General features: G+C 49.1%; 1 protein-coding gene and 1 long non-coding RNA gene across 5 annotated transcripts in view; one reads left to right on the forward strand and one right to left on the reverse strand.

Moving 5' to 3' along the window:
- Nucleotides 1-2692: 2692 nt before the first annotated feature.
- Nucleotides 2693-13958, reverse strand: part of LOC310687236 — a 158860-nt gene continuing 147594 nt past the window's right edge. For 3 of the 4 annotated variants that reach the window (XR_014516312.1, XR_014516313.1, XR_014516315.1), the window contains 3 exons: nt 10842-10902; nt 3189-3308; nt 2693-2793 (listed from right to left, as the gene is read on the reverse strand). This is a non-coding gene — a long non-coding RNA (uncharacterized lncRNA). Of the gene's footprint in view, nt 2794-3188; nt 3320-10841; nt 10903-13958 lie in introns of all 4 variants that reach the window. The other variant, XR_014516314.1, reaches the window with a different exon arrangement.
- On the forward strand, nt 7577-12196 carry ASCL1 (achaete-scute family bHLH transcription factor 1). The gene is made up of 2 exons (XM_083462092.1): nt 7577-9111; nt 10866-12196. The coding sequence occupies exon 1, from the start codon at nt 8359-8361 to the stop codon at nt 9070-9072; it is 714 nt and encodes a 237-aa protein (XP_083318218.1). The 5' UTR covers nt 7577-8358; the 3' UTR covers nt 9073-9111; nt 10866-12196.

Raw genomic sequence — 13958 nt, forward strand, 5'->3', positions numbered from 1 at the left:
CAGCCCTCTCCCACTCTTCCCCAAATACTGATATTTAGTGTTACGCTGATGATGATCCAACAAGAAGCATCTACAATTCTATAATTCCATGATCATGGCAGTAGGCCCCCTTTCTTGATGCTTAATTCATGGGGATTTGGAAGGTTCTACTCCAGGGAAAGCAGGGCTCCACTCCTTCCTCTCCTCCTCCTTTCAAGCATAAAGGCCAGATCAAGGCAAGGATTGAGAACCTCAAGAATGGGGAACCATCTACCTGCCCTCAGGACACACCTATTTCCTAGGCCACACCCCTTCTGTGTCCTTGAAGGCTTGCCTGGGTGGGGAGTAGAAAGGGATGCAAAAAGCAGCCTGGTGCATGAAGTCAGGATCCACATTTGTTCCTCTGGCCAATTTGACTCTGGCCCCATCCACCACTGCCATATGGCCCCCAAGGGCTATTCAAAAGACTTTGGGCTCTCAGATTTTGGCAGTACCCTGTGCAATACTAAAACCTGGTGTCCCCTGCCTCTTGCGCTCTGTTCTACAGCATTGTTTTGGCCCCCCTGGAGGACAGCACCAGTTGTGCTCTGCTCTTGCCCACAGAGGTCAGTCAGAAGCCTATGGGAAACACACGGTGAGGGCCTCCACCCCAATATCTGCCAGTGACTGGTGTTCACAGGTATGGGCTGCATTCAAAAAAGCGCATGTGGATGTTCCATCAGCACAAAGATTTCAGCTTGCACAACACAATGTCACACACACCCTTCCTCCCATGATCTCCCCAAATCTGTTCTAGGGGTTCCACCAACCCTCCAGAGCAGGGGGCACACATTGAGGAAGGAGGGGGGAGTTCCAATGAGAAACAGTAAATCTGTGCACTAATGGAACAAGTGCATTTGATCCTGCCCTATCTTGCCTCTAACCGTGGAAATAGCACACAGCCACCCTGACCAGTACCCATAGCATGAAGCTCTCTAAAAGGTAAAGGTAAAGGGACCCCTGACCATTAGGTCCAGTCGTGGCTGACTCTGGGGTTGCGGCGCTCATCTCACTTTGTTGGCCGAGGGAGCCGGCGTACAGCTTCCGGGTCATGTGGCCAGCATGACTAAGCTGCTTCTGGCGAACCAGAGCAGCGCATGGAAATGCCGTTTACCTTCCCCCTGGAGCGGTACCTATTTATATGCAAGCGGTACCTACTTGCACTTGGAGGTGCTTTCGAACTGCTAGGTTGGCAGGAGCAGGGACCGAGCAACGGGAGCTCACCCCGTCGTGGGAATTCGAACCGCCGACCTTCTGATCGGCAAGTCCTAGGCTCTGTGGTTTAACCCAGAGCGCCACCCGCGTCCCATGAAGCTCTCTACTCCCATTTTAAAGCCATCTAAATTGGTGGCCATGACCCCCAAATTGGACAACCAAATTACATGGTTTAACTGTGCGTTGTGTGAATAAGTACTTCTTGCTGTGTGTGTCCTGGAATGCCTACCACTCACTTTTGTTAGATGATTCCAGGTTCTAGTACTATCAAGGAGAAAAAAATCACTCTTTTATCAACTGTCCCCAGACTGTGCATAGTTTTATACAACTCTTGCCAAGTCCTTCCTTCCTAGACTCCACCCCAGTGATAGACCACATGCTGTCCATGCGAAAGATCCCAGGTCAGGCTCAATCGCCCTGTACCTCCAGGTAGGACTGGGAATCACAGAATCATAGAGTGGGGAGGTTCCCTAAGGCTATCTCTAGTGCAACCCTCTGCAATGCACCCATGCCCAAAACTCTGGAAAGCTGCTGCCAGTCAGTGTTGGCAATACTGGTCAGACATGGTATAAAACAACTTCCCATGTTCCAAAACCAAAGGAGAGGAACCCATGACCATCTCAATATAGTCAGATCTACAGTTCCCATCTTCCTTGACCATTGGCCACACATGCTGAGGCAGATGGTGGCTGGGAGCCCAAACCTCTTCAGTTTCTCACCCCTGTTCTTAACTTTTAAGGAAGTCTGATCTGGGAAAAGCCTGCCAATGCTAATAGAGGAGAGGGTAAGCTTTGAACGTCGGGATGGAGACATTTAAGGAACCAGCACCTTTGCTTTTCAGGTGCAAGGCAAGGAAGAAAGCTCCCAAACTCTGCAGACTGAATTATCCTATTTAGACTAATATTCCAGCATCACAGTGCAAGTCACACTTTGCCCGCGTTGCAGGGAAGCAAGCAACACAGCTGAGGACGATGCATGGGCACAACTTGATTTCTTATTATATTTGACTTATTGGGCCACAGGGAATTGCACACGTCTGAACAGAGGGGGAAAGTCTGCTTCTTGGAGTCTGTGAATACCGGACAGAAAATCTGCTTTTTGCCCAGTGGATCTGCACGCCCAACCGTCCGATTTCCCTAGCAAACCTGGCTGGGAATCCCTCGACTTGCTTCCTCGGGCCGAGCTCCCATCGCCGTCCGTGCAGCAAGGAGCCTCGCCGCCTTGGCCGCTGATGGACGCGGGACACGTGGCCGCACAATGGGGACACACGACTGACCTCAGCCAAGTCGGCAAACTGCCCCCGACCTGATCCCGGCGTCCTTTGCGCGGGGAAGGTTGCTGGGGGGGGGGAGTAGAAAGGGGAGGGCGAGTTTTCAGAGACAACCCCCCCCCCCAATACTCCACCCATTGCTTTTTGCTGTCGAGACGTGGGCTGCATCTGCGACGCAGGCTGTTCAATTTAGAGTTGCGATAGTGATAGCAGCCGAGGAATGCGGTTTGATCCAGAAGTCGACGTTCGCAAACGGCTCTCTGCAGCGCGTTCACCCCACTTTTCATTTCCTATGTTGCAAAAAGGAGCGAGGGAAGGGAGCTTTGAATATCTCTATCCCGCTCCTCCTCCTGTTAAATGCAACAAACCTGTCACTTCGGGTTAGTTTGAGACCCGAGGCCGCTGATTAGCATGAGCTGTAGCTAATATGCTTAAGGCTCCCTAATTATTTATTATGCCCTTAATGGCTGGGGGGGAGCCTCGTGACGACGTCCTTTTTAATTAATTTATTTTTTAAAGAATAATGGTAAATGAACAAAAAGAGTCTCTAAAACAACGGCGACGATTGATTTAGGGCTGGTCCACAGAGGAGGAGGGGAGTGATTGTCCATCGTGGCCGGACGGAGGTCAATGTCACGGTCACCCGATTTGGAAAGTGAAAACTCGGAAAGAGTGAAATACTGACCTCGCTGAAGTCCCAAGTGTGTGTGTTGGAGGGGCGGGAGATCCGACTGGCCATCGTTTCCTCGAAAGGTCGCCTCCCCTCCTTCCGCCCCCCCCCCCAAAAAAAGACGGAGTTTCAGCCCTGAAGGGAAACTTTGAATCAGAAAAACAAATGCAATACTCCCATTTAGAATTGCTAGTGTATGGGTTTTTTTGTTTGTTTTGTTTAGTTTAAACACACAAACTTTAGGCATTCCTTTCTGCGGAAGTTCCGCGTCTCTTCCCATTTTGGAGGAAATCTCAAGCAATTTTCCTCTCTTTCCCTTTAATTCCCAACATTTCAGGATCCAGAGTTATAGTCAGAAAACCGTTTTTTTAAAGTTAACTTCTCTGTGCTCTCCCCCTCCCCCTCCCCCCTCTCCATTTTCAAACTCCTTTTCTCCCTCCAGCTCTTATTATCTTCCTGCGGATTGTGCCAACTATTTATTTATCTTTATTATTCCTTCTCCTTTCTTTTCTTCGCATTCCTTCTTTTCTCCCTCTCTCCCTGTGCCTGGACAGTGTGATCCTTAGCTTGTTACCACCCACTGCACGCTCCCTCTCTCTGCTGTTGCCGAGGTGTTTCTATACAAACTTCAGCGTCCAGTTGTCATATTAATTATTACACGGAGTAATGACTGAAATCGTCAAAATAAGAGGGCGACTTGAGCAGAGTCCTCCCCACCCCACCCCCTCCGCCTCCTCTTTCTCCTCCTCCTTTTTTCCTGCCTCCTCAAAGATTCAGCAAAAGACCCTTTGCAGCACAAAGCGCTAATTGGGCTCCAGCAAATACCCTGACAAGGCATGGAAGATAGGGTTCATAAAGCCCCACAATTGTGAAGGGGGGAAAGATCCCTGAATAGACCCCACGCTTCTTTTCTAAACTCTCTTGCTGAGCAAAAAATGGACTGATTCTTGAATACTGGACTGATCTTGAATGCTATACCCAGCAGAGAGAGAGAGAGAGAGAGATGGAAATTGTAAGGGTGCCCCCTCCTCCTCCTTCCCCCGCCCTCCCAGCTATTCATGTCTTCTATGCGGAGAATAAGCTGGTTTTTTGTTTTGTTTTTTGTTTACTATGAAAGACCTTTTACTTTATTTTCGCTCTTAGAGATGGAAGGTTTGGGGAGGGGGAGGCAGAGACATGTGCCTAAGACCCTAAGCTAGCTTGCCTACTGTAACAAAACAGAGTGTAACAAATCGGACCCTCCTTTCTCCCTCCTCCCCAAAAAAGTTCCAAATGTATTGGGTCTTTTGAAGAACTAGGTAGAATTAATGACTTTCGTTATGCTTCTCGAAAGGACGGGCATTTTATCATCGCGCACGCGGGGGAAAGCTTTAAAAGCAAGATTGTTTTTTAAGCAGAGGAAAGTTTTTAAGAAAGAAAAATGGAGAGGGTAGTGGGGGGACGTCAAAAGACCCCGGGCCTGTGGCTGCCTGCAATTCACACCCAGAAAACAAGGGCAAAATAATGACGGGAGTTTCTTGAAGGGGAGCAGAAAAGGAATATTTATTATTATGGGGAAATTGAGGACTCTTAACTGCAGGTGCAGAGCTAGTGAAAGGAGGCTGTGTGAGAGAGAGAAATCGCATTTGGTACCTATAACTCTTCACTTCAATAGCTATTTTACTCTGATCAGTAATTTGAGAAGAAAGCCTGATAACAAAACTAATTCAGAAGCTATATGTGTGTGTGTGTGTGTGTGTGTGTGTGTGAGAGAGAGAGAGAGAGAGAGAGAGAGAGAGAGAGAGAGAGAGAGAGAGAGAAGGGCATCATATAGATATGATTGTGTATCATAAGCAAAGCCTACAGGAGATCTGGAGCAATGTAGAAGTTTAGAAACCTTACCTGGCTGATAAAACTAATGTTCCATTTTCTCCGGGAACAAAACATCCCTGGGTAGACTTGCCCCCCTTATGGTCATGCAGGGGAGGCATGGACCTATTGGGTCCCATGCACCACTGGCTTGCTGTTTCTTGCCTTTTTTAGACACTTTCATTTGTGGCAGGGACAGAAACCTGAAGCTCCCCAGCTGTTACTGGATTCCAGCTCCTCTCAACTAGCATGGCCAACGGGCCAAGGATGATGATAGCCTAGGAACACAGAAAGCTGCCATTCTGAGTTAAACTGTTGATCCATCTCACTCAGTATTTACAATGACTGGCAGTGGCTCTCAGAGGTGGATTTAGGGGAGCACTGGGTTCAGTCACACTGGGCACTGAGCAGGACAGGGGACGCAGCAACTGTGATTTAGAACGGAGCACAAGGAGTGGGCGCCATTCTCCTCCCTGTTGAGTTCTAACAGGGCTGAGTTCTTAGTTTTCAGACTATGGAAAAGGAAGAAGCTGACAGCCAGTGCCACACACACACACACCTGGCCTGGACTAAGTAAGAAGGCAGATGGGTGACTGGGTGGTTGAGGACAGAATGAGTTTCATGGGGCCTTCACCTATCAACCATCATGTGGCCCAGGTTGCCTTAAACCTGTAGCTGTCCCTGCCATGAAAAGCTGGGCTTGAAACACCTTCTCAATCAGAGATGACGATTCTGGGCAAGACAGGTGCATTGTAAGATGCTTTGTTTCCATATATTTAGGAAATAACAGCCCCCCCACCTAATCAAAAGATCACATATGCATTTATGGGGCATATTTACAAAGTTGTCTGCCTATGGTCAGTAGGTTGTGGGAATCTCTCCTCTTTTGAGCAGAGGCTACCAACAGGCATGCAATGGACTAAGTGGACTTTTCTACAAACTATATTGTATACAAATATATCAAGGTGAGTCATTGGAATGAACTTTGGGTTTTATTTCATTGCACATCTAAGTCTGGAACATATATTAGCCTTAGAGCCACACTACATGTGGACACAAGAGGCCTCTGGTCAGATCTCCCAACTTCTTTGCTTTGAGTTAAATTTCCTTGATGGGCTTTACCAATTTGCCCAAGCTGAAGTGAAGTGAGGTGGATGCTATGGGCCTCTGTGCTGTTTTCTTAATCTAAAATTGCCCCCTGAAGCTAATGGCAGGCCTGGGCGGGGGGGGGGGGGGCATAAAAACGCAGCACCTGTCTAAGTGCTTTCAGCAGCATCAATATTCTCACGTTAAAAATAAGAGCTAGCCAAGATGTCTGGTTGAAGAGGCTCCTAGAAATATAATGCTGGTACCCAGGGCTGCTGACATTTGACAACAGGGATGGAGCATCTTTTTTGGTCCAAAGGCTGCAGACCCTCATAGGAAACCTTCCAGGGGCTGCATGCCATTGATGGGTGGGGCAAGCATAGGGGCAGACTTTGCTAATCTTTCATTATATGGTGCTCTGTGAGGCCAAAATTTGGCATTCCCAAAGAAACCTCTCAGTTATGGATCTTCTCAATTTTGTGCCCCCTCAGCTTGGAGCCCTGTGCAGGGGAACTGCCTGCATCACCCTAAATCCAGCACTGGGGTTGGAGTAAAAAGGGTCTAGGAAAAGAGGCTTCACCTTTCTCCATCCAGGAAAGGAAGAAGCATTATCACAAAAGTCCTTGAGGAGGCACTAGGCAAAAGCACTTGAGAGGAGCACGACCAGGGCTGGTGAGGGGCATGGCCTGGCACTCAGGACCAGGCAGAGATCCCTGGAGGGCTGCATTTTAAACAGCCATATGCAGGGCTTGCCACTACATCCCGGCAAGTCTTTTTATGAACTTTACATTATTTTTGCAGATCTGACCAGACTTCTTCCTTGTACTAAAGCTATGCACTCATGAATATTTGGTGGGGTATGCAAAGTGAAGCATCTTCATATGCCTTAATTGGCTTCAGATTTGTGATTCCTGCTCCTGAGGGGCATTTCACACATGTCACAGTAGTTTGCCAAGTTTGCCATCAGCTGCACACATGGCAGGGAACTGGAGCAATCCCAGCTCCCTGGCAAGTGGGATACGAGGCGTGCATTTGGCAGGTCATGTTTGTTGTATTGATGTGTTACGGAAGCTCCCCTTCGCTCGGAAGCCCGCCGCCTGACAGCGCTCTCCAAGCGGTCGCTCCGTCTCGCAGGAAGGGCTGGTGCTTCTCGAGTCTCCGCTGCCCCCGCCCCGCTCACTCGTGGGGGCCACGCCGTTGTCACCGCGCTGCTCCTCGCAGGGGTCTCCCAAGAACCGCGCTCTCAGGCGCCCTCCGCCATGACCCTCCACCCAACTCGCCGCCTCAGAAAGCGGCTCCTGAGAGGAAAGCTCGAGCCAGGCGCTGCGCCTCCCCCCGCTTGCGAGGAGCCCGGGGAACCCCTCCCCCCTCGCCCTTTCTCGACAGCCCCCTCCCTCTTCTATTACCGCCTCGGCTTCAACTCAGCCAATCAGCGCTCGCTGTGCCGCCTGGGCCCCCTCCCTCCTTCCCCCCACATGCGGTGGCCCAGCCCAATTGTTTATTCAGCGGCTGGGCCAACGGCACGCGCCGGGCGCACGCACTTGCAACAACAAACCTTGCAAGCGGAGCGGTGGGGGGAGAGGAGGCGGAGTTGAGTCCAGCGCGCGTGCACGCGCGTGTACGGGGGTTTGCTCCTCTGTGTGTGTGCGTGCGCGCGCGCCCCTGTGTGTTGTGCCTTTTCCATCCAATTCTTTTTTTACACACATACACACACACACCCCCAACACCAACACCCTTCTCCGGACCGGTCATGAAAAGACGGGCAGCACTTCCCCGACTCGCGGCCACTCATTGCAAAGCCGGGGAGTGTGGAAGGCGCAAGGTGCACACACAGAGAGTGCGTGCGTGTGTGCGAAGAGAGGCAGCGATAGGAGGCGGCGCGAGCGAGCGCGCGGGGGTGGGGGGAGAGTGTGAAGAGAAAAGGCGGCGGCCGTGGGGCGAGCGGGAGGGGGGGCCACAACAGCGAGCCCAGCTCCGGCCGCCCCTTATAAGAGACACAATCTCTGGACGTTTTTGGCAAAAGGGGTTTGGCGAAGCGGGCTGCGCACACGCGAGCGCCACGAGCCTCCCTCGGTTCCAAAGAAAGGGGAGGAGGCCAAGCCGGCGGTGCCATCTGAACTCGCTCGCGCTCTACACCCGCAAGCCTTTTTCCCCCTTCTTTTTCTTTTTTTAAAAAAATAAACCAAATTCTCCTTCCCGCGCCTCAGGCCAGCACAAGCCGCGCGCCTTTCCTCGTCCGTGCGGCCGCCCAATGGCCAGCGCCAGCCCCGCCAAGATGGACAGCGTCGTCAGCCAGCCGCCGCCTCCCGCGCCTTTTCTCCAGCCCGCCTGCTTCTTCGCGGCGGCCGCGGCGGCGGCTGCAGTGGCCGCTTCCCAGAGCGCGCAGCAGCAGCAGCTCAGCCCGGCGACGGCGGGCCACCCGCAGCACCAGTCCTCTCCCGGCGGCGGCGTCAAAGCGCCTGTTGCGGCTGCGCCGAAGCCCCTTCCGCAGCAGCCGCAGCAGCAGCAGGTGAAGCGCCCTCGCTCGTCGTCGCCGGAGTTGATGCGCTGCAAGCGGCGCCTCAACTTCAGCGGCTTCGGCTACAGCCTCCCTCAGCAGCAGCCGGCGGCGGTGGCGCGGCGGAACGAGCGCGAGAGGAACCGCGTGAAGCTGGTCAACCTGGGCTTCGCCACGCTGCGCGAGCACGTCCCCAACGGCGCCGCCAACAAGAAGATGAGCAAAGTGGAGACGCTGCGCTCGGCCGTCGAGTACATCCGGGCCCTGCAGCAGCTCCTCGACGAGCACGACGCCGTCAGCGCCGCCTTCCAGGCCGGCGTCCTCTCGCCCACCATCTCCCCCAATTACCCCAACGACATGAACTCCATGGCGGGCTCGCCCGTCTCCTCCTACTCCTCGGACGAAGGGTCCTACGATCCCCTCAGCCCCGAAGAGCAGGAGCTCCTGGACTTCACCAACTGGTTCTGAGAGGCCCCGGAGGCCCTCTTGGCGCTGGCTTGGCAGCAGGTGGGTTTGGCTAAAGCTGCTTCTCGGGTGGGGGGCGAGCGGGGAGGGGGTCGTGGCGGGGCTCCGTTGCTGGCAGGTTGGAAAGGAAGAAGGGTTTGTTCTTTTCTAGAACCGTAGAGCTGGAAGAGACCCCCGAGGGTCATCTAGTCCAACCCCCTGCATAGAACCATAGAGCTGGAAGGGGGATCCAGAGGGTCATCTAGCCCAACCCGCCTCCGCACTGCAGGGATCTTTTTTGCCCAAGGTGGGACTCGAACCCACAACCCTGTGATTAAGAGCCTCGTGCTTTTAGTCAGCTATTTTTCCATTACCATCAGTGCACATGGCACTCATCAGAGTGAGGAAAGGCAAGGCCGCTGCCCCAAGGAGGTTACAATCAAAACAAATTTGATGGGGAGGACAAGCATGTGCAAATGCACCTAACAAGAGCTTAGGAGTGGAGGACACCATCTCATTAAAATTGATGGGAGTTGATTGACCTGTATCCCGCTGAGCTCAGTGGCTCATCTCCAGAGTGGTAGGCTGCAGTCCACGGACTACTTGCCCTGCTTGGGCTCCGGGTGAAAAAAGAGCCCTCTTGGTCCATGGCAAATGGAGTGTAGGGTGCCTATGCTTCTCTTTTCTTTTCCTCTCTTTATTCAGTGTTCAATACTGAGATACATTCTGAGTGCCCTATGGGGAGGTGGGACCTACTTTGGACTAGCCCTATTTGATTACAAAACTGCAAATAACTAAGTGCTCCAGAAGTACTCCTGGAAGTCAGTGTAGTGGTCAACTTTAGTAGGATCTGTCAGTGAGACAACACTGGCCTAAGTGGCTTGTGTATTACATAGCCTGACTCCTGTAGTCAGCAAAATGCTTAATATGCAGTAGGCCTGGAAAATGGTTTGTAGCCTTCAACTGGGATCTCACTGAGCAGCTAGGTCAATACTGCCCTTAACCTTTATTTATTTCCCATTCACTATCTAATGTATATCACAACAATATTTTGTCTACATGAATCAAAACACTAAAACAACAACAAAACCATGATAAACCGTAAGCTAGCACACTTGGATTCCTGCCAATTGGTACTCAAAATAATAACTCAGAAGAATATTCCATTGGTTTAACTTCCTGCTATGTCCTATGAGAGGGCCAATAGATCTATATTATGATATAGAACTGTTAAAGGGGCTTCATTCCAAATATGTCTGGATGCCAGTTCTGTGGAAGCTAACAGGACCCATACTGTGGTCAAAGGACACTATGTGAGGTCACTTAGATCCCAGGTCTAGCCAGTGCCTGGATGGGAGGCTGCTTGAGGTCCATCACGCCAGTGTAATGAATGTGATTACTTAATCTTAAATGTGACCCAGTCCAGTGGGATCTCTGCCACGGTTTTCAGTGGGACCTCCTCCCTAGTAAGATTTAGGACTGAAGCCTTATGCACACTTTCTGGGGAAGAAGCCCCATTTATCGTAATGGGACTTTTTGTGAGTTGATATGCATTGCTGTGTGTTCAGGACTTGGGAATTGCACCCATTGAAGTCACTGAAATCTACACTGCAGTCCTGAATAATTTACTCAGAAGCATCTTTGAGTTAAATCCAAAAAATTCAACGTAACAGAATTGTAGGCCTTGCTGTGAAGCGGGTGTGTCTTTCTGAGCAGAATGATCACTTAATGGAGCTGGCATGCCAAAACCAATTGTGTCCTTGTCACAACTTGGATTAAGCCTTGATGCTTACCTCTCTCTCCTTATGTTGTTACAGGACTTGCTGAAAAACGGTTGCATCTGTTTTCTTCCCACTATGGAAAGGAAGAAAAGTCAAGACAGTGAAGCACAGAATGAGTTTGACTGCATTTGCAAGAAACCGGAAGCACTCCCTGATTCTGCCTTTGCACTCCAGGCTGTTTTGAAGAGACATGCAGCCCAATTCTATGTATGTTTACTTGGAAGTTAGCCCCATTTAGCGGAATGGGACTCAACTACTCTCAGATAAGCTTGCACAGGATTGCAGCCTCAGTGACATTCACATACATAGGATCAGGCTGCACAATGGGCTTAGTAGCAACAGGAGGCCCAAAAGCAACTATCTGCCTATTCAGTACCCCCAAAGTTAAACAACACTGTCAGTATACATCATATACATCTTCAACAGAGCAATGAGCTTCCCATTTTGTTGAAATAAATACAGTATTGCTTCTTTGGAAAGACTGTTTCACTCGCAGCTTTCTGGACACAAAACACAGTGCAATCCTAGCATACTTACTCAGAAGTAAGCCCCACAGCATTCAGTGGGACTTCTTCCCAAGTATATGGCTTTAGGACTGCAGCTGTGCAGACAAATCCTGTGTGTGCTTACTAGATTCAGTGGGACTTGCTCTTAAATAAGTGTGCAAAGGACACTCCTGTTGCCTAGTACTTGTGGAGATTTTGAAAATCAAAACTATGCTGTATTCAAAGAATCCTCTGACGTCTCCCTCTCTCCTTCATCCACTTCCTCCCTACCATCCCCATCATAAAATGCTTCCAATTTTTTCTTGTGAACTTTTTATTATATAAAAAAAATCTATTTGTATCAATCCTAACCAATTTTGGGGATATATTAAGCTATTTTTGTATATAAGAGACAGAGAAATTTATAGACTTTTTTTGTACAAATGGTTTAAAATGTGTATATCTTGATAACTTTTAAAATGATATGTAATGCTTATTACCTCTTCATATCTAGATGCGTAGTCAAAATGACCTTACAACTGCCATGTTTTTGTCATGTGGTCTTGTAAAGGACTTGGAAATGCCTCCGGATGTACTTTAGCACCGATGTGTCTTACTTTTTTATAGAAACTTTGCTAATGTATTAATAATGTTATTAAACAGTTGTTCAAAGTGAACAAAGTTTATGCAGCTATTGTCCAAACGCAAAATGGTAGCTATTTATTTTACAAGCTGCTGCCTTTTGAAGAAAAAGAAAACTTTTACTACTGCCTTTTCACACTGTTTTATTACAAACTTACAAAAATCATGTATAACCGTGTTTTATACAAACTAGTTTGGTAATAAAACCTTTTGTTTCAATTAAAGCAACGTCTTCCTGGTTCTACTGCATATCTTGATTTTCTTTTCTTCCCTATGTTTTCCATGTATAAGAAGAGTCAAATATTCACAGAGGGGGATATTACACTTCTGGGGCTCAGTCTCTGTGTATATATAGATGCACGTGAGGATTCAAAATAAGCAGGCCTACAAGGATATTGCAGTAGTTGCTCTTCTGCTGCTGGGTTTTCCAAATGTGTATTAAATAGGGAGAGGTCTGCCTGCTTAGTTTCCCTTTCTGCATCTACACAAATCATACTCCACCAAAGAATGAATCCTAGCAGGGAGGGAGCTCTTTTTTAAAACCTGACATCTCTGTTCTCCACTTTCTAGTGCTATATAACAGGGTGTACACAAGAAAATCAAAGATGTTTATCAGGCAATATCCCTTAAAACCATGTTAGAGAAGCGCTGGCGTATGAGAAACATGAAACGGGGTGGCGGGCAGCAAAGCCGCAGAAAGTGCGCGCCTGAGATTCAATACGCCGATCTAGCTGGCCTGTTTTTTACGTTCCCCCAACAGCGTGATCTGCGTGTAAAAGTGCCCAATTACCAAGATTCAAAAAGAAATTGGGTCTCTTCCCCCTCCCCGCTTTTTTCCCCTTTTTGGCTAGTCTCCTTGTTGTCAGTTAGCAAAGACGTGACTAGAATCCGCCTCGGGTTCATTCTCTCCCCCTCGTCCCTTTCCACCTCCCCGTTTCTTGCTTAGCTCCTCCCGCCTTGCTTGCAAATTCAGTTTGCGTGCGCCAAGCCAAGCGGAAAGCCTAGCGCAAAACGCATCTAATAAAATAAAAAAGGAGGTAGGCAATGTTTCTAAAAAAAAAATCCTGCTTTTTTAAAAAAATGGAAGAAAGAGAGAAAAACAATGCTACGCGAATAAATTAATACAGAAAGTCTTCATGCACTGGACTATAACGGAATTTTATTTAATTTGGCAGCATTGCATTGCCATACATGCGGCCTCCTTCCCCTCCTCTACTTTCTCCCCTCGTCCATTAATATGCTGCGGGAGGGGGAGGCAGGAGTAAAGAAACCATTGGATTGCCCATTCAGTACAAGCACTCGTTGTTTTAACCGATCTTGCAAGTTTTGTTTGATTAGGAAAATAATAACGGTTACATTCTCTTCTGCCGCTTTTTTATGCTATTTAAAAGGTGGCTCCGTTTTTCGTTTGTTTACCCACCTTTACAAGGCTGTAGAGATAAGGTATGCAAATGAAGTTTAGCAAGTAATTTATGGCTATGTGTATCCCATTACGACAATGTCTCATTCTGATACTCCAAGACCAAATTTTCTGTTCCTTATGGAGACAGGTGTTCTCTTATTTTTTTTCTCGCTCTCTCTCTTTCCCCCCACCCGCGCGCTTTTCTTCTTCTCTGAATAGTCAATATCCAGACTCGTGAAATCAAGAGGCAAAGTTACGGCGCTCCTTGTAACGAAGTCAGAAGCGGGCAGGAACCCAAACCTTTCGCCCCCCCCCCAAAGACCCACACCATTTCACTGGAGATAGGAAAGTGCAGGGCAGGCTGGAGCGAAATCTCATTACATCTGCTCTAATCGCTTAGCAACACAAAGCCTTTTCTTGTGCTGGGAGGCAAAGCTATTCAGGGGCTCTGACAAGACGGATTCAGCCTTAGTAAACTCCATAAATCAGGGAGCATCTATTTTATGGTACTCTCCAAGTTTTCAAGCTACTCAGCTAGCGCTATATGGAGGGAGGGAGGGGGCGGAGGACGCGTCAGGGGCAAAACAACCAGAGATACCG

The sequence above is a fragment of the Podarcis liolepis genome, assembly GCF_965112155.1.
Source record: "Podarcis liolepis genome assembly, chromosome: 10".
In the NCBI taxonomy this organism is placed as follows: Eukaryota; Metazoa; Chordata; class Lepidosauria; order Squamata; family Lacertidae; genus Podarcis; species Podarcis liolepis.

Excerpts from the sequence above, each read along its gene's own strand:
- ASCL1 (XM_083462092.1), top strand. The coding sequence starts at position 8,359 with ATGGCCAGCGCCAGCCCCGCCAAGATGGACAGCGTCGTCAGCCAGCCG.